The 23013-nt window shown below is 45.0% G+C and overlaps 1 protein-coding gene across 1 annotated transcript; it reads left to right on the plus strand.

Annotated features, from left to right (window-relative positions):
• The first annotated feature begins 11149 nt into the window (after positions 1-11149).
• LOC121973592 (protein METHYLENE BLUE SENSITIVITY 1-like) lies at positions 11150-11847 on the plus strand. The gene has a single exon (XM_042524986.1). It carries the CDS (start codon positions 11275-11277, stop codon positions 11587-11589), a length of 315 nt encoding a protein of 104 aa, XP_042380920.1. The 5' UTR covers positions 11150-11274; the 3' UTR covers positions 11590-11847.
• Positions 11848-23013: the final 11166 nt, after the last annotated feature.

Here is a 23013-nt window from a genome sequence, read left to right on the forward strand (position 1 = left end):
AAGTTCTAGTCTTCATTTGAATACCGTTAGGTTAGATTAGATTTCTTAAATGCTCTAGGTTTAATTCTATGCTTTGTTATTCCATTCCTTAGTTTAATTCTATCCATTGATAGATAATCTTATATCGTAGTGTGACAATGCGATGTAGGAAAATCTTCAATGGTTAGTTAGGATAGACATAATTTTCTTTACTTGCATTGTCTTTCATTTACTAGATTAGGTTTCATTTGATGCTTTGCTATTTCATTCCCTAGATTAATCGTGTTGATGATTAACCCATAACGTAGTGTGACAATACGTTGTGGATTAATTATTCGCACTTAGTTAGATTTCATTCCGCATTAGGGTAATTTCCTACTTGTCTTGCTTTTAATTTGTTAAGTTTAGAATCAAAATCCAAACCCCCTTTTCCATATTGAAAATCCCAAAAAAAAATAGAAATAACACACGATCCTAAGTTTACTATCCTATCGTTACTTTCGTTGGCGAACGACCCAAGTCATTCCTATGCTACATTAGCTTAGGAGGGGTTTGGTACTTCATTGTTTGATGCCCAATTCGCGACAAAATTGGGGCGTTATCAGTGACCGGATGTAGGCCGCGACTCTCCAACTTGGTCACGCCTGCAACATTGATTTCTATATCCGCAAGCCTGGTCTTGTCGGCTAGATGTGCCTTCGGCATGATTTAGGCTATAAAAAAAGAAGAAAAATCAGTTAGATTCAAAGATGAGGAGAAGAAAGAGCATACCTAGGCTGGACGACAGCTACATGCAGATCAGACTTAGTCCAAACATGTATAGGACGCTCTCTGACTGCAGCCGGTGGATGTGATATTTTGGGTCGGCCAAACTAGATGCTGCTTGGAGATAGCCCGATCGGCTTCGGTACCTCCCAAGTGATGGAGGTTATATCACTTCCATCTGCCAACCGGTCGGGAAGTCTGGCCGAACGGAAAAGCAAATAAAGAAATAGTGTTTCCTCCAATGATTATTGGAGGTCGACATTTTGTTAAAGAAAACTGAGCCCACTCAGGCTTGGAATAAAAAGGTGTTGGGCTCAGATAACTTAGGATAATAAAAGTAATGGAAGACCTGAGGCGTTAAAGGGATGTCGTGCAGGCAGAACAATACTACTACCCTACACAACAACCTAAAGGAGTTCGGAAACTAGTTGGTGCAAGGATATATGAAAATATTTATAGACGGCAGAAAAGAAAGGATGAACAAGAAATCAAATACCCTCATAAAACTGGTCCTTAAAAAAGGGAAGAAAGCCAGCGGGAGGTTCGTGTGGCCGGTCGTAGGCAGAGAGAATGATAGTTTGATAGTCAGATGGGAAATGGTATGTGATTTCAACTGGTCTATCTCATTCCCATTAAATTTGGATTCGGACACGGTGGAAGTGTATCACAGCCCCAGGGACGGGCACAGGAGGTTGCGGAGAATCGATCATCGAAAACTAGGAAAGCGAGAAGAAGTAAAGCACGGATTCGGCAAAAGGGAAAAAAAAAAGAACCTTACTGAGAGAGGTCACCGACGAAGATGAGGAGCAGAAGTGTCGCAGAGAGTGCTCGAAAATGAAAACGCAAGGCAATGTGAAGATGACAACGAGCAGATGAAGGTTTATATACCTCACGGTCGATCACCCAGAGTCGTTCAATCAAGGGTCGCGCAAACCAGGATGAAATTTGACCATGGAATTTGAAAAGACACCTATCACATCATTAGCAGATATCCGCTTGTCATATCAAACGTGTGACAGTAGAAGGTAGGACACGTGGTAGTCGGTTATGAGAGAGCATTAATGGGACTTAATTAAAAGGTATGGCCGCGTGCTCGGCCATAATGATCAAAAATTTGCATAGCCTTCCAGAAATTTAGATGGCATCAACCACTATGAAAGGACGCTCGTCCAAGGAAAACACAGAGAAATGGAAAACTTCGCTAAGTGTTGTTGTCAACGATCTCGATCGGCACAAATATCTTACTATGATATAGTCGAGCGGCCGATCCCCCACCAGGCTTATGAGGTATGATCTGAATGGTAGACACTCATGTCAGAAAATGAAATAGAACGACCAAGATTATGTGATCTGATCAGGAGCTCGAGAATAGAGAAAAGAATGACCAGTCGGCGGATTAGATCTCCGAGTCAACAATAAAACTTCGATGCTCAGTATATCCGAACGACACTTGGGCTCAAGCTAATAAAGTGATCCGGCAGTAAGGAGGGGGGACCCCCCTTTTAAGAGAGTCAATGCCACGTGGAGGCTGAAAGGTAGAAGGTCAACCAGAGGTTTGGCCGAGCGGATAAAGATTGGAGCGACCGGCTGAATGTTCCGAACGGAAGCAAAGACACCCCGGCGAGGAGTCGGGGTTCCGACGCTCAGGTTGAACAGGGTCGTATGGCCAAGCGGGTAGCCCGCTCGGCCGAAGGCATAAAGTAGCAATACTGCGAACAGTCTCCACAGAGCACACGACCGGGAATCTCCCGAGCGGACCAGCATATACAACCGGCCGGACGTGAGGGGACTGCCGACCGGTCAGACGCTCGACATGGGGTAAGAGGAGACAAAAGGACAAGGGAACATCTTCTGACAGCGGGTATGTTCAACGACCAGGCCATACGCAGGATCTTACGACAGAGGGTTCCGCTGTCCCATCAGATATGTGCTCGGACTATAGCAGTAGGGTGTCAGGTAAGCTCTTCTGACAAGCCCATATTGAGCTATGGTTAGAGGACACGTATTTGCCTCGGTATGTGTGCGTGGGCCTCTTCACAGCTCTATATAAGGAGCCTCACACTTCGCCTGAGGTACGCGATCTCATATATTCGAAGTCACTTTCTAATTTCCTCTTGCCTGACTTGAGTGTCGGAGGGTCGTCGATGGGAACCCCTTCCCGGCCCGACTTCTTTGCAGGTTCACCGGAGCTCCATACGGCCGGTCAGAGAGCCGCGTCATCGATTCAGATAGCGTCACGTGCCCAGCGTCCATTGATTCAGCATTCGGATAAGATCAATTTGACACCGTCTGTGGGAACGCACCTGCATCCGGGCGGAAGCAATGGACGAAGCTGGACAACCGCATACAGTGACGTTCTCCACGAAGGAGCTCGACGCTCTGATCGAGTCAAGGGCAGCTAAGCTCGTGGAACAACAGAAACAGAGGGCACAAGCCAAGCGGATGGAGCAACAAGCGACGTCCGCATCGGCAGGCCGAGCGGAGGCACCGCCTGCCACGGTTCCCTTTCACCGAGCCCTATTACGTACGCCTCCTGAAGTCACAACAGTTCACCATGATCGAGGATCTTCATTCGACGAGACGCCTGTGCGAGATAACAAGAAAGGCAAGGCTCCCCGAATGGACACTTCCCCCAAGAGGATCAACCGGCAATTTTCAGAGGCCATCCTCCTGGATCCTCTACCAAAGCACTATGTGCCCCCGACGATCGGGGAATACAATGGAACCACCGACCCGGACGATCATCTGGGTAAGTTCGACAACACAGCTACCCTACATCAATACACAGATGGAGTAAAGTGCCGGGTATTCCTTACCACTCTCTCGGGATCGGCGCAACGGTGGTTTCGGAGGCTACCGAACGGATCCATCACAAGTTTCAAGGACTTCCGCACGACCTTCCACCACCACTTTGCAAGCAGTCGGCGCTACCAGAAGACCAGTGTCAGCCTATTCGCCATTAAGAAATAGCCCAAGGAGCCACTCAGAGCTTACATCCAACACTTCAACTGAGTGGCCATAGATATCCCAACGACCACTTCAGAAACGATGATGAATGCGTTCACGCAAGGCCTCGTGGACGGTGACTTCTTCCGTTCGCTCATTCGGAAGCCGCCTCGAGACTACGATCATATGTTACACCGGGCCAATGAATACATCAATGTGGAGGAAGCCCAGGCGACCCGAAGGAAGGAAGCTCCAACCGAGCGGGCACCTACTGCCGAGCGGAAGCCGGCTCATCAACCGCCCAGAGGACCCCGAGCTGAAGCAGCCGGCCCCCAGCAACAGGCAAGATCCCACGCCATTCAAGAAGTATCCGCCGAGCGGCCCAAACCAAAAAAGAAGGTATGGACCCCAATGTTTTGCTCATTCCACCGGACGGACACGCATAACACAAGAGATTGCCGGAGCCTTCCCCTGATCACCCACCCCGTGCCCCGGGGTGGCCACCGTTGATCGCCATCATCCGACAGGCGACAGCGACACCGTGAAGCCGATCGAAGACAGTCTCCCGAGCGGTATCGTCCTCAGAGGCACGAGGACAATCCCCGGGTATCTAAGGAGCGGCCTAGGCCGTCCGCCCGGGAGGAAGAAAATAGAAGCAACACGTCCCGCGGCGAAATCAACATCATCGCTGGCGGGCCGACCGGAGATGACTCCAACAGAGCACGGAAGGCAAGTGTCAGGCAGCTCCAGATCCACGCGGTCGGCTGCAGTCAAGAACGAGCGAGCGGACCCGAAATCAGCTTCGGGCCCAGGGACTTGGAGGGAGTCGAAGTGTCACATGACGACGTTCTCCTCATCAAAGCGGTAATAACTAACTATACTATTCACCGCATTTTCATCGATACAGGCCTTCGACCAACTGTAAATTGATCGAGCCGAGCTGTTGCCCATGACAACCCCCCTCTACGGGTTTACGGGCAATGAAGTTCTGCCGGTCGGACAGGTCCGACTGGCTATTTCGCTGGGAGAAGAGCCGCTCAGAAGGACGAGGACTGCCAACTTCGTCGTGGTTGACTCTCCCTCAGCATATAACGTCATCCTGGGGCGACCGGCGCTCAGTGAGTTCCGAGCGGCCGTCTCCACCTTCCACCAGAAAATCAAGTTCCCGGTGGAGGATAAAGTGGGAGAAGTACGAGGAGACCAGCTGGCGGCTCGGCGATGCTACGTCAAAATGGTCCGAGCCGAAGCTAATTCCGCGTGGAAGACGCCACGGATCGAGGTAAATGTCATAACCGAAAAACCACCCTCTTTGGTTTATGAAGAAAAAGAGGAGGTGCAGATTCACCCGACCCGATCGGAGGCCACCACATTCATTGCAGCCGATCTGGAGACAAGCCAGAAAGAGTAAGTGATCAAATGTCTCCAGAGAAACTGTGATGTCTTCGTTTGGTCGACGCATGAGCTGCCTGGAATTTCGCCAAGTATAGCGCAGCATGAGCTCCATGTCCGACCGGACGCTCGGCCGGTGAAGCAAAGGAAGAGAGACTTCAGCGCCGAACAAAATGTCATCATCCGAGCGGAGGTCGAGAAGCTCCTGGAGGCCGACCACATACGCGAGGTCAAGTTCCCAAGTTGGCTGGCAAACGTGGTACTAGTTTCCAAGCCGGGCAACAAGTGGAGAGTGTGCATCGATTTCCGGGATCTCAACAAAGCATGCCCAAAGGATTTTTATCCTTTACCCCGGATCGATCAACTGGTGGACTCCACAGCCGGCTGCAAGTTGATATGCATGCTCGACGCCTATCAGGGCTACCATCAAGTGCCGCTCGCCCGAGAAGATCAAGAGAAGGTCAGCTTCGTTACAACCGACGACACTTACTGCTACAAGGTGATGCCGTTCGGACTGAAGAACGCGGGAGCAACTTACCAGCGCTTGATGAACAAAGTGTTCAAGGAGCAGATTGGATGAAATTTGGAGGTGTACGTGGATGATATTCTCATCAAGTCCGTCCGAGCGGTCGATCTCTTTAAAGACATGGAGGAGACTTTCCGAACGCTGAGGAAGTATGGAGTTAAGCTGAATCCTCAGAAGTATCTGTTCGGCGCAAAAGGCGGGCGATTTTTGGGCTATATAGTGACCGAGCGGGGCATCGAGGCAAATCCCAGCAAGGTGAAAGCATTACAAGATATGCCGCCCCCAAGAAATCTGAGGGAAGTACAGCGCTTGACCGGTCGGATAACAGCATTGTCCAGATTCATCTCGAAGATGGCCGATCGGAGCCTCCCGTTTTTCAAAATCTTACGCAAAGCTACTAAGTTTCAGTGGGATGAAGAATGCGATCGGGCGTTTGAAGAACTGAAGACATATCTGAATTCTTTGCCCGTGCTAGCCAAGCCAGCTGTAGGTGAGCCGCTCTGTATCTATTTATCTTCAACCGAGCATGTAGTAGGCTCGGCATTAGTGAGGGCGAGCGGAGAAGAACCCGTGTATTTCCTAAGCCATATTTTAAAAGATGCTGAATCTCGCTACACTGGACTCGAGAAGTTGGCTTTTTCTTTAGTCCTCGCTGCTCGGAGGCTTCCTCCTTATTTCCTAGCACATACAATCATCGTCCGGACGAATAGCCCATTGGGGAGAGTGCTGCTGAACCCAGAAGCGTCCGAACGGCTCATCAAGTGGACACCGGAGTTGAGTGAGTTTGATATTCAGTATCAACCCCGGTTGGCTATAAAGGCCCGGTCCTTGGCAGATTTTGTTACCGAAGTGCAGAATCCCGAGCCCGAAGCTATGTGGAAAATATTTGTAGATGGATCGTCTACTCGGCACGAAAGCGGAATTGGGGTGCTTTTGCTCTCTCCGCAAGAAGAACGGATGCATCTATCCGTCCGGCTGGAATACAGAGCCACAAACAACGAAGCAGAGTATGAAGCCCTCATAGCCGGCTTGCAGGCAACCCGCCATGTAGGAGCCGGTCGGGTGACAATCCATTCTGACTCTCAGTTAGCCGCTCAGCAACTCTCGGGCACTTTTGAGATTAACAACGCTCGGCTCAAGCTCTACGCTGAAGCCTTCGAAAAGCTCAAGGCCAATTTCAGAGAGGTTATTATCCAGAAGATACCCCGAGCGGAGAACCAGGCTGCAGATGAGTTGGCCAAACTTGCAAGTTTAATATCACCGGTTGTCATACAGCAGCCAATTGAACAAGTATCTTTCGTGGCGCACGTCGACCGGATGGAGGGCCTCGCATTTCCGAGTGATTGGAGGATAGCCATCATGGAGTTTCTCCGCTCGGGTGCAACACCTTCCGATCGGGACGAAGCCCAGCTATTGAGGAAGATAGTCTGGCCAGGTCTTGAACCTTTTGAGTTCCGGGGAGAGAGGATGTCCGACCTGCCATTGGGTTCGGAAGGGAGCCCGCTCGGGAAGGCGAATATAAAAGTAGAATTCTTTCCAATGCTTATTGGAAGAAGGTAGTTTATTGAAGAAAACTAAATCGGGTCGAGCCTGGAACATGTATGTGCCCGGCTCAGACTGTTTAGGGTAGTAGAAATAGTAGAAAACCTCCGGTCGGAGGGGAATGTTATGGATTTTCAATAGGACGACAACGCCGCATAGAAGGCGGAAAGTGTTGGGAACTAGGCTTCCGAGCGGAACGCCGAAAAAATTGCAAACGTCAATGATAAAAGGATGAATTGGAAGTCGCAGACCGGTAGTGAACTGGTCGCGGAAAACACAAAAGGCTCCGCGCGGCAGTTTGTGTGGCCGAGCGGAGGGAGTGGGTAAGATGATTTCGAGGTCGGAAGGGATGTCAAAGTTATTTATCAGAATATCGGCGTCACGCCGATCGAAGCGTGACTCCATGGTAACATACCACGGGCCGAGAGTTTGGTCTGGGGATTGAGAGGAATGGGCCATTGTCCGAGCGGACGAAACCAAAAAAGATGAAAGGCAGAGGATAAAAGAAAGAAGATGGCAAACGAACAGTGCCCCGAGAACCAAAACTCGGGAAAAAAATGCAAAGAAAACACAAGAACCAAAGAGAGAAAGAAGGAGAACCTTACAGAGAAGGAGGATTGAAGGAAGAATGCCGGAGATCGTCGGAGAACAGAAGAACAGGGTCACCGGAATGCTAAGAGCGAGAAGCTATGGAGCACGCGAGAGCAGAAATGCGGCGAAGGAAGAAAGCGAAGCCTTTATAGGGTGGAGCCCGAGCGGCCTCCACCGTCAGATTCAGGTTGCGAGAACCGGAGCACGCATCGCACCGTTTATTTCGAACCGCCTCGATCCCGTCAGAACACCACGTCGTCGCCGTACAATGACGACAGCATCGCCACGTGGCATTCAGCCACTGGAGCGCATTTAATGAGTGCGTGCTCGACCTTAATGATGGAGATTGGCGAAAACTTCGAAAAGATACCGAGGAATGTTGGCGTTAACTGGCGTTTTAGCTGCCCCCTTGTGTCCAAGCGGAATCAAAGATGCATATGGACGCCGTTCGGCACAACTGATGGTCCAGTCAGTCGGACTAATCGCCTCCTTCGACTAGACTTGAAGGGGAGGCAAGTGATCCGGCAGTAAGGAGGGGGGACCCCCCTTTTAAGAGAGTCAACGCCACGTGGAGGCTGAAAGGTAGAAGGTCAACCAGAGGTTTGGCCGAGCGGATAAAGATTGGGGCGACCCGCCGAATGTTCCGAACGGAAGCAAAGACACCCCGGCGAGGAGTCGGGGTTCCGACGCTCAGGTTGAACAGGGTCGTATGGCTGAGCGGGTAGCCCGCTCGGCCGAAGGCATAAAGTAGCAATACTGCGAACAGACTCCACAGAGCACACGACCGGGAATCTCCCGAGAGGACCAGCATATACGACCGGCCGGACGTGAGGGGACTGCCGACCGGCCGGACGCTCGGCATGGGGTAAGAGGAGACAAAAGGACAAGGGAACGTCTTCTGACAGCGGGTATGTTCAACGACCAGGTCATACGCAGGATCTTACGACAGAGGGTTCTGCTGTCCCATCAGAGATGTGCTTGGACTATAGCAGTAGGGTGTCAGGTAAGCTCTTCTGACAAGCCCATATTGAGGTATGGTTAGAGGACACGTATTCGCCTCGGTATGTGTGTGTGGGCCTCTTCACAGCTCTATATAAGGAGCCTCACACTTCGCTTGAGGTACGCAATCTCATATATTCGAAGCCACTTTCTAGTTTCCTCTTGCCTGACTTGAGCGTCGGAGGGTCGTCGCCGGGAACCCCTTCTCGGCCCGACTTCTTTGCAGGTTCACCGGAGCTCCATACGGCCGGTCAGAGAGCCGCGTCATCGATTCAGATAGCATCACGTGCCCAGCGTCCATTGATTCAGCGTTCGGACAGGATCACTAAAGTTAAACAACCATTAGAAGATATGAGTCGATCGGCAGCTAGAGCACAGAGAGTGTCCGATCGGCGGAATCCAATCGGGGCACTACTTGTCTGGTCAGTCGGACATGCAATCTTCTTTGACTATACTTGAGGGGAAGACTTGTGATACGGTAATAAAGGGGGCCTACTAAGTGCGGGTCAAAGGACGGGGATAGCAGCCAACGTGAAGATCAAAGTTAAGGAGGTCAACGTCAGCGAATCAACGGGCTCACCGAAGGTGGGCCGAGCGGAGGTCGACTACACTGGTCGATCAGTGCAAGCAATGGTCGATCGGCAAGAGACTAGTTCGAGCGAAGCGCTTGTGCAGCCAAGATCATCAGACGTTCGCCACGGAGTAGAGGTGCGTTGGGGCGACCAAAGCGTTAGTTCGATCGAGCGAAAACAAACTATCAAGACTCGTCACCGAGTGGAAGAGTAGCCAAGGCCGCTCGAGCGGAGGTGTATTTAGCCGAGGGGCTATCCCGCTCAGCTGAGCAGATGGATCACTGACGTATCTTTAAATATCCTTTTAGAAGATAGTGTCGCTGACATGAGGCATAGTCAACAAGCGGATCGTACGACGAAAGTTTCTACTGTCTTATCAGGGATATGCATGACCTGTTAAGGTATGATGTTAGAGGTATTTTTCTGACAAGCCCTTTCATATAATAAATTGGAGAACGTGTATATACCTCGAGAAGTGTGCACATTGCCTACTAGTGCACTATCTAAAGGGGGATATATATATATATATATATATATATATATATATATATATATATATATATATATATATATATATATATATATATATTTTGTTGAATGATGATGCTTGGATGGAAAGAAGAAAAAATATTTGTATAAAAAAATATTCATTCCTTAACTGAGTATGAGTATGTGTATGTGTATGAGTATGAGTATGAGTATGAGTACGAGAATGAATATGTAATCTTTTATAATTATAAATATGAGGATGGGAGATATAAAATTTGGCTTAACTAGATCCATTACCATCTATACCCTTGAGGTGAGAGCTATTATTATTATTATTGTTATTATTTATAACATAGCTCCAACCAAGCCGTCAGGCATGGTAAAATGGTAAAGCATTTGACGGATTCATAGTAGCATGGTTCAAAACAAAAAAATTAAAACAGCTCGAACAAATGGTAGTGGCAATTTGGGGAGCAATAAAGGGAATGGGCCCCTGGGGGAGATGTAAGAAAAATTACGAACTTGACCCTTAGTCCAAGTGTCATATTTAGTTTTTTACTGAAATCTCCTTTTGGAGGAGAAGGGTGGATTGTTAGTGTAGATGATTTAGAAGATATAATTGGGGGACATGTATGGTTAGGTGCCATTTGTATACTTGGTGGAATTTGACATATCTTAACCAAACCCTTTGCATGGGCTCGCCGTGCATTTGTATGGTCTGGAGAGGCTTACTTGTCTTATAGTTTAAGTGCTTTATCTATCTTTGGTTTCACCGCTTGTTGTTTTGTCTGGTTTAATAATACCGCTTATCCTAGTGACTTTTACGGGCCTACTGGGCCCGAGGGTGAACTTAATTTTTTGACAGTCCAACTTATAATTTTTTGAGTAAAGTAACACACACAACAAATGATGAAATCAACTTAAAAGGGTGAACTAAATGCTGTTAAACATTTATGATTTTTATATTTGCTTTTTATTTTTTATTTTTTATATTTTTTTTTGCCGAAAGTGTGCGTCTCCAACAGTCCAAGTCACTATGATAACTTTACTTTAAAAAAAAGAAGAAAAAAAGGCTTCTTAAAAGTTTAGTGATAAGTAATAATATAAAAATACTTCTTTACAAATGGAAAAAAATTATATAGTAACAAAAAACAAATTAAAGTATTTTTCTCAAATGCACTTATCATTTTGATTAAAAAGAATAGAAATTCCCTACAACAAAATCCATAATGAAATTTAACTCTTTCGAATATGCAAAACTTCCAAACGGCCCCGGTCAAATGTCTCGTAATTTAACTCGTGGACCCAGTGGTAGGCCCTGGTAGATTTCCCCGAATCCGATATAATCGAAGCCGACAGTCGACAGGGATAGCGCATAAATGATTGGTCCGCGATAAGGATTAGGGTTAGGGTTCGACTTACGGCTTTGCGACGAACATCGGAGGAGGAGGCTGCGTGAAGGCGATCGAATCAACCATGACGGGGAAGGCGAAGCCGAAGAAGCACACAGCGAAGGAGATCGCTGCGAAAGTCGACGCCGCGACGACCAATCGGGGCGGCGGCAAGGCGGGGCAGTCGGATCGCACCGGACAGGAAAAGGGCGGCCACGCCAAGCTGGAATGCCCTCTTTGCAAGACCACCGCTCCCGATATAAAGTCCATGCAGATCCACCACGACGCCCGCCACCCGAAGGTCCCTTTCGATGAGTCCAAGCTTGTCAACCTCCACGCTACCGTCGCCGTTGATGCCTCCAAGCCCCGTCCTGGCGTCCGTGGAAGCCACAAGAAGTAATTTTGCTCTATGTTTGTACCGCAATTCTCGCCTATACTTCTACTTGTTATAGTAGTACCTCCGTCATCGTCGTTGATCTACATGTTGGTCTTCCTTGAAACATTTGTTCTTGTACTCTTACACGCGCTTAAGCAATCAGTTATGGTGTGACCATACGTTTACCGTATCTGGTGTTGAGAGGTTAAGGACATGTGAATAAGTTGTCGAAGTATTGGATATTGAACTTTATTAATGCCTATGCTATTCCTACTTTGGTTATTTGTATCTTCTATTTTTGCTCTTTTTGCTATGCTTTTGCCTGAAATTTGGTTGTGCCAGATTTTTGAATTTGTTTTGTGTGTCTCATTCTAGATTCCATCTCTGTTGTTGATGCTTGTTAAGATTTTCTTTCCCCCAAATTATTTGAAATAGCAACTAGTGTTAGTAAGGCAGATGTTAGACCAGTCTCAATACAAAGTGAAGAAAGTGCTTTAGGAATCTCAGTGAACAGGTCTAGTTCCGTTAGAAATTACAATGCTAGGGGGTTGAATGCGGACAATAATCTAGTGGTAGAACTGGTATCTAGAGTGTCTTGAATCTTGGTAGACTATTATGTTGTGTATGTGGATTAGCTAGCTTATAAAGCCATTATTCAAAATGGAGAACACAGGTAGAAGCGTATGCATATAGGAGTGGAACTATAGGAGTGCCAATCATGTCAAAGCCAACAGCCTCTAAAATTTCCCTACATAAGCTTTGAAATAGAGATTTGATGAGAATGTAACTGTGTTTTCCCCCTTCTTTTAATAAATTTAGATATATAGCAATTAAAATTTTGGAGGCCGAGGAGCCATTTGTAGCAAGTGAGGAAAAGATTGAGAATTCTCTTGATATTAAAACAAATATTGTATTAGGAATTTAAGCCTATGCGAACTTGCATATTAGTTTCTTTTGTTTGTCATTGTGTAAGTCATATTATTGCCTTACAAGGAAGTAACTCCTCAGATTCTTGCTGTTACTGGGAAAAGAAATTGTGAGCTTTTGTATAAGTTAAAATTTTCTGATTGAATGACGCTAAAGAAATAAAATCAAAGAACAGTTTATAGATCCAACTCAGATATTGGGACTCGAGCATGTTTAATATTGTCTAGGTATCGAAATATGGCTATCGATTTGCATTTAAGGTTTTGATGGCAGTGATTAAAAAAAATCCCATGATTTTATTTGTTTAATTGTTGTCTTTAATACTCGACAAGGCCTTATGTTCACTCCATTTGTTTGTGTTTTATAGCTGCTGCACTACCAAATTTTAGCCTTCTAGATCCATAGCAAACTTGGCTATACCAATTTCTATGTCAAAACATTTTAGCAGGTTGAGATTGTTGCACATGTATAATATACAATAAGACGTTAGTGTATTGGTATCGTGTAGGTTAATTATGGCATAATTTTGACACTAAATGATGCTTATCTTGTTTTTGGAAAATAGTTTGTTCTCGTATTTGAGTGTGTGATAATCTATTTCGAGTATCTGTTTGATCAGTTTTAAACAAATCTTGTTATTTTTGAAAGACCATCATGAGATTGCAAAACTGACCAATGATATGAACATTATGACTACAAAATAGTTTCTGAACAAGTTCTTTGGCTACTTTTGAAGAGAATAAATTGGTTATTCCTTCTCCCCTGTAATTCTTAACTAATAGTGTTAAGTTCTAATTACTTCATTGTCCCCCACTCTGTGCAATAAGATACTAATTAATTCATTTGCACCACTCTGTGAGTCATTCTTTTGTTTGTCTGGAGGAGGCTTTGAGTTAGATTCTTCCAATCTCATCTATTGTAGAGTACTTCACAAACTTGTGCCTTGAAGCCTGAAAAGAAGAGTTCATGTCATAATATTTATTCGTTGATTTACTATCTTTATCTGTTTAAGAATGAATTATACTTGAACTAACCATTTTGAGTCGAAGTGTCTCAAGAGTAAAAGATGTTTTATTTTTTTTCCTGTTGCATTTAGCTACAAAATTAGCCATTGGAAACACATTCTGGTAGTTTGTATCTTTACAAACAAACGAATAGTAGTTAGATGCAGTTATAATCTCATCTTGGAGAAGATTAGTTTATAGATAGATTATTGGCAAGTTTATACATGTAGAAGTAAGCTATCCGTTAGGCTGAGTCATGAAAATGAGGTTAGTTTAAAACTACTGTAGGAACCATGAATGCATGAAAACGAGGAAGGAAAAAAAAAACCTATGGCCTACTGGACATACTACTGTATAAATTTTTTCATCTATACTGATCCTTTCACACAGATTTTTACATTTAAATTCAAGAGCTTGGTGTTGCGAGATGAAGAGGACACTGGCATTTCAAGATGTTGCACTAAATTTTGAATAACAAGAAACCAAAATGGTATAAGTTTCATACTCACTTCTGCCACGCTGGTCAGAGGTACCTTGCTCATTGTTTTTTTAATTTTTTAAATTTTTTTTCAAAAACATGGTGCACCTCTTGCTTGCATACTTTTGTCAAAGTCCTTTTTGTCCACTACTCCAGTCATGTGAGATGCAATAGCATTTTAGCATGTCAATTAATTATTCCAACTGCAAGCAATCCTTGTGGAACAAGTGGAATGACTTTGTTTGTTAGATTCTTGTCCAAGTTCACTGCTTTGAAATGATGGCATGTGCATTGGATTCATCACTGTGCCTTATTCCTATCACAAACCGTCTTCAAAGGTATCTTTGCCTCACAATTCACAGGCTGATCATAACTTTCGTAAGTTTGACACACTGCCAAGTTTGAAAGGAAAGAGGGAGAGAGAAGAAAAGAGTTTGTTGTCTACTACTACTGATGTTTCATATATTTATTGTCTTCATTTATTTTAGTTTTTAAATTAGTGTTAGATATTATTGATTAATTTTAAGATGATTAATTTAATTTTATAAAAAAAATTATTAATTATCTGAATAAATTAGGAAATACTTACAATAAATAATTTATCAATTTAATGTTCTTAAATCAACCCTTTATTAAAAAATATTAATTTATTAAAATTAAGATTTGAATTTTATATGTCTAAACAATTAAGAAGACGTTTCCATCTGTGGCACCTTTATTTATTTTATCTCACGTGGCTGTTGTAGATATTTGGCAGGCTTTCTGTTTATTAATAATCCCATGTGAAGAGATCGAGATTTGAGTCAAAATTAGTGGTATTTTGTTTTTTTTTTTTTTAAAAAGAAAATCTTAGTTTATAGAATAAAATAGATGATTCAGTTTCATATGGCTGCAAAATAATTCCTTGTAATATTAAATTATTCATATAAAAATATTGGTAGAAAATAAAAAATGTGACTTTTTTTATTTATTAGAACAAATTTTCATTCCTAATTTTATTTTTAAAATATTTTTTTGTGTTTCATCTTAAAATTATTTTATATAAAATAAAATAGTTTTATTTTCTTTACAAAGTTATTTTGTTTTTTCCGGTTAGAAGGGCTCCCTTTCTTTGGTAATAGTCTAATAGAGACGCAAGGATCTACGGTTAATTTTATCAGTGATCTGGAGCGACGGGTTCGGGATATGATTTCCTTTGTTCCCACGTGTCGTGATCTTGTTCATTCATTTTGTGCATAAATTGCACCACCCGTTCGAGTCCAGATCTCGAGTTGCGTTTGCTTAGTTGTCGTCGCGTTCACTTTCTCGATGGCCAAGTTGCCGCCGCCGCCGCCCCCAGCTTTTTCCGGCGACGGATGTGATCTGGGATTGGAGTCGCGGCCGCCACTGGTTCGCTTGGTGCAGGTCGGGAACCTCTCGATCCTTCGGCGGACGAGCTGCTTCCTGCCTTGCGCCAACTGAATCGGAGTCGGAGAGCGACGATTGCACGCCCCATGCGGTTACTTGTCAACGGATCTCGATATTTTCAGGTCAGATCGAGCTTCTATTCTTTCGATTTTGGCGATTGATCGCCCTTTTCTGCCGATCGAGGTCTTTCTTCGTGCGTTGATGAGTTTTCTGTGGCGCATTCGCCGTTCGAACTGTTTCCTCAGAACGTGGGAAGATTAAATGTCTTTTAAGCATTTCCCCCTAATTTCTCCGTTATTAATTTTTTGTATCTTTATCATTTGTTCCTTATGTTGATTTAGTTTCTTGTTGTTTTCCTTCAGTGAAGGCCACTTCAATATCTTGTTCGGATTTCCAAGTAGATTTTAGTGCCGTTGATGTTTTCGTTTCAAATTATCCGTTTCATTGTTGGCTAAATTTTTAGAATCTCGATTGATGGTGTTGCCATTTCTGTATTAATTGGATTTGTCTTTTATCTTGATGGGAAAAAATTCCCTGCAAACTATAAATTACTGTTATAAAAGAGATGATTTTCTTTGTCATTGATGATCAGTCCAATGAGACGCTTAATGAATGCATCCACAAAATTGCACATTTATTAGTTGTTTTCTAGTTTTTGTACGTTGTTAGATTTTATCCACCATGATATGTCTTAAGTTCATTATCTGAAAAAGGAGAACTTATGAAGTTATGCTAGCACCAGAAAGGTCTTCTGTATATTTTAAAGAAAAAAAAATGTTTGCTAGCCCAATTTTTTTTTTTCTTCATGTAACTGAGTGGGTCAGGAGTTGGACTATTTTGAAACACTTTTCTCGTCGACAGCAAACTTTTTGCTGTTGGTATGTTACGATAATAATCTTATTAAAAAAAAAAAATTGTTCATCGTCTATATTCACTTAAGGTGAGAAGGAGCTCAGGAATTCCTGCTTATGACTGATGTAATTCAAGTTGTGTTGTTCTAAATCAAGTTAACACTTTGAAGTCACTGCAAATTATGCCAAAGGTTGTACTATTAGTATAGAGGCTGATGCTGTCCGAAAGTCGATGAGATGAAAAGTTAAGAATGTGGCACTTTCATTGATCGTCTATAGACTCCGTTCGGACCTACAACACAAATTACGTCAGTGCCGAGCCAGGAAAGGGGTCTCGGTGTTGGCCCTCCGACGCTCAAGTCAGTCACCGGAGATAAAGTAGAAGGTGGAGCAAACAAGAATGAACAGTAGCGAGAACAGTCTTTATCGCGTATTGCCTCTTCCGCCCATGTTTGAATCCTCCCTTTATATAGAGCTTCTGTAGCGCGTGTGCATGCTCCCCAAGACGAGCATGCTTCCCAGAGTTTTCCCTGAAAAGACTTGTCAATAAAGTATCCCTGATACAGTATCTCAACGAGTCGAGCATATTTCTGAAGTAACAATAGAAACTTTTGTCGTACGATCTTCTGGTTGTCCATGCTCGGTGTCGACGGCACTAACTCCCAAAAGGATGTTGATGGATACCAGAGAGAGTATGCTGCTAGGCTGAGCGGGTTGGCCGCTCGGCCGGAACTTTGTTGTTCCTGTGTCCCGTCCACTCGGCCGGAACTCCACTGTGTTTGTGTCGCATCCACTCGGTCAAAATTCCACTGTGTTTGTGTCACGTTCACTCGGTCGAAGTTCTACTCTGCCTACCGAGTCCTGCTGCCTAGTTAAGCGGGGTAGCTGCTCGGCCTGGCCTCTGCACACCGTTTCTTCCTCCGTTCGGCGTTCAATACTCCATTAAGCGTCGGTTATTTGACACCTCCCCGTATTGACGGCGAGGTCGGATCGGACCCTTCTCTCTCCGGTCGAGGCATGACCGCCCGATTGGTCGATGATGTCTTAACGTTGACTTGATTGCCCGAACGACCGATGTTATCTCAGCATTGACTGCCTTGACTTTGACCTCCACCGTGGCAACTATCCTCCGCTGGGTGGGGCCCCTCATTATCACCGCATCATATGTCTCCCCCTTAAGTCTAGTCGAAGGAGGCTACAAGTCCAACTGACTAGACAAAATTGTATGTGAAGCTTTCCACCCGATCGACTTTGACACTCCTTGATTTTTAATCGGACTAACGTGGTGCCACGGTGGGCTATATGTCCGCTCTCTGTCAGTCGGCCTGTTGAAGCTTGTCGTTCGGTCGTAGGTCTGCTACCTTAAGTCGATCAGCACAACGAACATTTATACTTGTGAAATCTTTTCTTGGGTTGTCTTGAGCGAGCGCAATCCGGGCTTACGTCACCCATATTTTTGGGAAATCGTGCAAATCCCTACGCATTATGGCTGAGCGCCCCCCCCCCCCCCCAAATGCCTTTTAATTGCCTTCATTAAATGTCGACTCGTGATGAGGCGCCACATGTCACGCCTATTGCCGCCGCACACCTGATGTGATAAGCAGATATTCGCTGGCGATGTGACCTTTGGCGCTTCAAATTCAACGGCCCGATCTCTGCCTGGGTTTCAGCAACCTAGATCGAATAGCTCTGGTCAGGCGACCCCGAGGCTTATAAGCCCGTACGCGTCGCCACCTCTTTTACATCTTCATCTTCGAGCTTCTCCGGCAATAACTCAGTTTGTGCTTCGGCGACATTTCTCCTTTCCTGCTCCGGCGACCCTTTTTCCAATATGCTTCCTTCCAATCACACCTGTCTTCAAGTTTTCGGTGTTTCTTTGTGTTCCGACGAAATTCCGGTAATCTTCCTTCTCCTTTGCATCCTTTCACTGCCTGTGTTTTTTGCAATTGTGAGTCCCTCGCAGCCGCCTGTCGGCATCCTAGGCTTTAGTATACTTCTACTGAGTCCATGTTTGACGCTAGCGACGTTGAGAGTTTGGCCGCCGCCTTTGAGTTTCCTTCTGGATATAAAATTGTTCTTCCTTCTTCTTTCGATCAGTCAAACTCTCCATCACTTGGCTGTCTTACCTTCTTTAGGGATCAGTTTATCGCAAGTCTGCGGTTTCCTATTCATCCCTTTTTTCCTCCGTTTGTAAATACTTTGACATCTCCCTTCACCAATTAGTGTCGAACTCCTTTCGGATGCTGTGCGGGGTAGTTGTTATGTTCCGCCTGCACGACATTCCTCTCACTCCCCAGATCTTCCACTATTTTTATTACCTGAAATTGTCCGAGTCGGAGACTTTTCTTTTCCAACCCCGAGTGAGCTTAGTTTTCTTTGACAAAATATTGACCTCCAACAAGCATTGGAGGGAATACTTCTTTTTTGTACGCCTTCCCAAGCGGCCAGACTTCCCGACCCACTGGCAGCTCGAAGTAGCGAATCAGCCTCCCTTGAAATAGTACAAGAGCCGATCGGACTACCTCAACGCAGCTTCGATGTTGGCCGGTCAGAAGTATGACATTCACAAGTTGTTGTTGGAGGGTGTCATCTAAATTTTCGGCCTGAGTCCGATCCGCACCCGGCTTCCGTCTAGCCTAGGTATACAACTTCTTCACTCCTTCCTTTGATTCTAACTGATTTTTCCTTCTTTTTTGCAACCGAAGTCATGCTACATGAGCGTCTGATCGGCAAGGCTAAACTTGCGGACGCCACGATCAATGCGGCAACTGTAAAGGAGTTAGAGAGTCGTGGCCTGCATCCTCTCGGCTCTCAAGAAGACCCCCAAGATGAGAGCGAAGCGGCTCTAGTCTTGAGTGGTGGAGCGGCTGGTGGATCACACCCTCCCTCCGAATGGCATCCGATCGTTCAAGTTGAGGGGGCATCGTGCTCAGCCTCCTCGAGAGAGCCGCTAATCAGGCGTAAGAGGCGTCGGGCAGAGCCCTCATCCCGTTCCGCCTCCTCGGTGGTGCGGTCCATCGAACGGGTTGAAACATCAACCCCCGCTCCCCTCCAAGAGACCGCTCCCCCTAACTCGTCCGATCAGACGCCATCATTGTCTGGCCTGCCAGAAGGAACTCTCTGCGCATCATCAGTGGCCTTCATGCCACCGCCATCCAAAGTCAAAAAGTCCAATATATGTCCGGCGTCCTCGTCTCGGGCGTCCGGACGAGCAACATCTGGCCAATTAGCTCCGAGCAGTCAACGCCATATAACAGTGATTCTTCATCTGCCGACTGAAGAATGGCACGAGTCGGCGAGCGTTGAATCCCGAGCCCCCGAGCACCAAATAATCATCCAAGATCCGCTCGTACAGATATAGGCTGACGCCCGAGTCCGTGCAGGGATGATCCCTCCGGGGGCGCTGGCGGACAACCATACACAGATGTCGACTGGGGTAAGTGTTATATTCTTCTTAATCTATCTTCGCTCGACACTTATATTTTCCTGGTTTACAGTATTGGGTAGAAAGCCTGGTCATGTGCCCGAGGCTCATATTTTTGGAGGAGGAAGTCAAGAAGTTGAAGACGTCGAGCGGCCAATCCTCCGCCTCTCAGGAGCAGACAAATACTGAGGTGGCGAAGCTGAAGGCCGATATGGTGAAGAGCACTGCGCTACTCGAGATCGAGCGGGAAAAGAGCGCAGAGCAGACCTCTTTGCTAGTTCGGCTTAACAAGCAGGTCACTACTTTTGACGCCAATATCGTGTCAGCTAATGCGAGGAAGCTTTGGGTCATCGAAGACCTGGACCTGAAGAATAAAGAGGCACAGACCCTCGCTAAGAAGCTCAAAGAAGCTAAAGATTTTTTGATCGCCGAACGGAAAAGCCGGTCTGCCGAAGAAACTGCCCTCCGAGGCCAGCTCTCTGCAAAATATGATGAGCTAGCCACCACAAAGGATGAGCTGGAGGCCTCCCGAACGGCTTTGAAGACCTATCAAAATGCCGAGTCTAGCCGGTTTGAGGCTATGAAAAAGAACTACATCCGCTTGGATGCTATCAACGAAAAGGTTGTCAATCGAGCCCTTCGCCTATTTGATCTTGCGATTGAAGGGACGTTCGGCCAATTCCAGGCAGGCGGCTACATTTCTGCTTCTTTATCAAGTAAGGTCATCAGTCGGGACAAGCTGGCCGAATCTCTGCCCGATGATGCCTTGGATTATCTAGAGTGAGCCTTGAGTGAGTGTGTAATCCCCCTGCAAGATATTTGTAATCTTTTTGAAGTATTAATGAATGATCGTCTATTCGGTGATCTTTTATCTTCTTCTAGTTTTTGTTTTTTTTCAACGTCTTTCAAGCATTGCACAAACTCATGGCCCCGTGATTCCTCCGATCGGCATCAACTAGCCTATCTAGTCGATCGACCCGTTTTGCTTTTAGAGTGCTCATTAAGATTCGGCGACCTTCCGATTGGTGGAAGTATTTTGAAGAATAGTCCCGAGCGGTCACTATATTTTGAAAACTTGAGGATTTTGAGTAGCTCGTGTTCGTGGTCGGCCGTTCATCATTAAGATCGTCATTCGACCAATCATCGAGCCAAGGGTTTAGAAAGTCGATGAGATGGAAAGCTGAGGATGTGGCGCTCCCACTAACCACATGTAAACTCCACTCAGACCTGCAACACAAATGATGTCAGTGCCGAACCAAGGAAGAGGTCCCCGGCGTTGGCCCTCCGACGCTCAAGTCAATCACCGACGATGAAGTAGAAGGCAGAGCAAATAAGAATGAATAGTCGCGAGAACAGTGTCCATCATGTATTGCCTCCTCTGCCAATGCTTGGACCACCCCCTTTATATAGAGTTCCTGTAGCGCACGTGCACGCTTCCCAAGGCGAGCACGTTTCCCAAAGTTTTCCCTGAAAAGACTTATCAATAAAGTGTCCCTGACACAGTACCTCAACGGGCCGAGTATATCTCTGAAGTGATAGTGGAAGCTTCCGCCGTACGATCTTCTAGTTGTTCATGCTCAGTGTCGGCGACACTAACTCCCAAAAGAATATTAATGGATACTAGAGAGAGTATGCTGCTAGGCCGAGCGGGTTAGTCGCTTGGCCGGAACTTCGTTGTTCCTGTGTCCCGTCTGCTCGGTCGAAACTCCAATGTGTTTGTGTCGCGTCCGATCGGCCGGGTCAACGGCAGGGTCGGATCGGACCCTTCTCCCTCCAGTCGGGGCACTACTGTAAAAGTGGTAGTTGTTGCAGTGGGAGATGTTTATCTTTTGATAAGAATAAAACATGGATTTTTGAGTAATTGTCTTTACGCACCAAGTTTAGAAAGAACTAGTTTTCAGTTTCTAAACTATTCAAAGAACTTGATATTCTGCCCCTTTTAATAACAAAGTTGTTATTAAGAAAAAAAGGGAAGTTATCTGTTCTGGTACGTTGGTTGACAATTTATAAATCCAATAACTCTCACGATGCAACAAATGGAAATTAGTAAGACATCTTCTAACTTTAAGAGAAAGTAACCTTCGGAAATGAACCAATTATATCTTTGGCATCTAAGGCTATGTTATATTAACTTGAGTAGAATTCATTGGTAGCTGATGAACTTTTGGGTTCATTAGTAGTGGAAATCTTTCTAACCTATGAGTCTTACTTGGAAGGAAAATAACCAAGAAGCTTTTAAGTCTAAGGGTATAAGTCAGATATATTCGAATTGATTCATTCGATTAGTGTGATCCTATGATCATCCAGACAAGAGGTAGTATTGAATATTTCGCCTATTTTATGGATGACTATTCAAGATACAAATAAATTTATTTAATGTACCGCAAGACTAAGTACTTGATTAGTTCAAAGAGTACAAGGTCGATGGGAGAAATGTTAAAGTAAAAGTCACTATGGTAAGATCATAGTGGCAAGTACCTCTTGGGAGAATTTAGGAGTCACTTATCAAAAGTAGGGATTCAATCCCAACTAACTGCACCTGGTGCACCCCAACAGAATGGTGTAGAAAAAGGAAGGTATAGGACTCTTATGGAAATAAGTAGATTGATGAGTTATTTAGAATATTAGCAAAATCATTTTAAGGATATACTCTGGAAACGGAAGTGAATATAGTACCTTCCAAAGACAGAACTATCTACTCATATAGAATTGCTGAATAGGCGTAAGCCTATTTCGAAGCATATTCGGATTCGGGTAGTCCAGCACATATGCAGAAGAGAGACAATGATAAGTTGGACAGGAATTCACTTGTTTGTGGGTTATCCTAGAGAAATGAAAGTAGGTTTATAGTCTTAAAAATCAGAAGGTCATTGTTAGCATCAATGACAGATTTTTAGAAAAGGACTATGTAATAAACCATGTGCGCATAAGAAAATTTGTTCTTAAGGAAATAATAAAAGATATGTCTAATCTAGTACCAACTGTACAAGATGAGATACCACAAGGAAACTGCAACACGTATCACAAATGATACACAATTACAGAAAGTGCCTTGTTGTAGTGGGAGGGTTGTTAGGCAACCTAAATAGGTTCATGTTTTGGGAGAGTTTTTGGACTCGATCCCTGGAAGACATGAACCTGATCTCCGGTCATATAATGAAACACTCCAAGATAAAGATGCAGCATCTTGACAAAGAGTAATGAATAACAGAATTAGAATATATGTATTCTAATAAAATCTGAAAGCTTGTAGAATCACCAAATGGTGTAAAAGCCGTTGGGTGTTAAAAGGTCTATAATAGGAAAAGAGGGATAGACAGGAAGATAGTAACTTTCAAAGCAAGGCTTGATGAAAAA

This window comes from Zingiber officinale, chromosome 4A, assembly GCF_018446385.1.
Source record: "Zingiber officinale cultivar Zhangliang chromosome 4A, Zo_v1.1, whole genome shotgun sequence".
Lineage (NCBI taxonomy): Eukaryota > Viridiplantae > Streptophyta > Magnoliopsida > Zingiberales > Zingiberaceae > Zingiber > Zingiber officinale.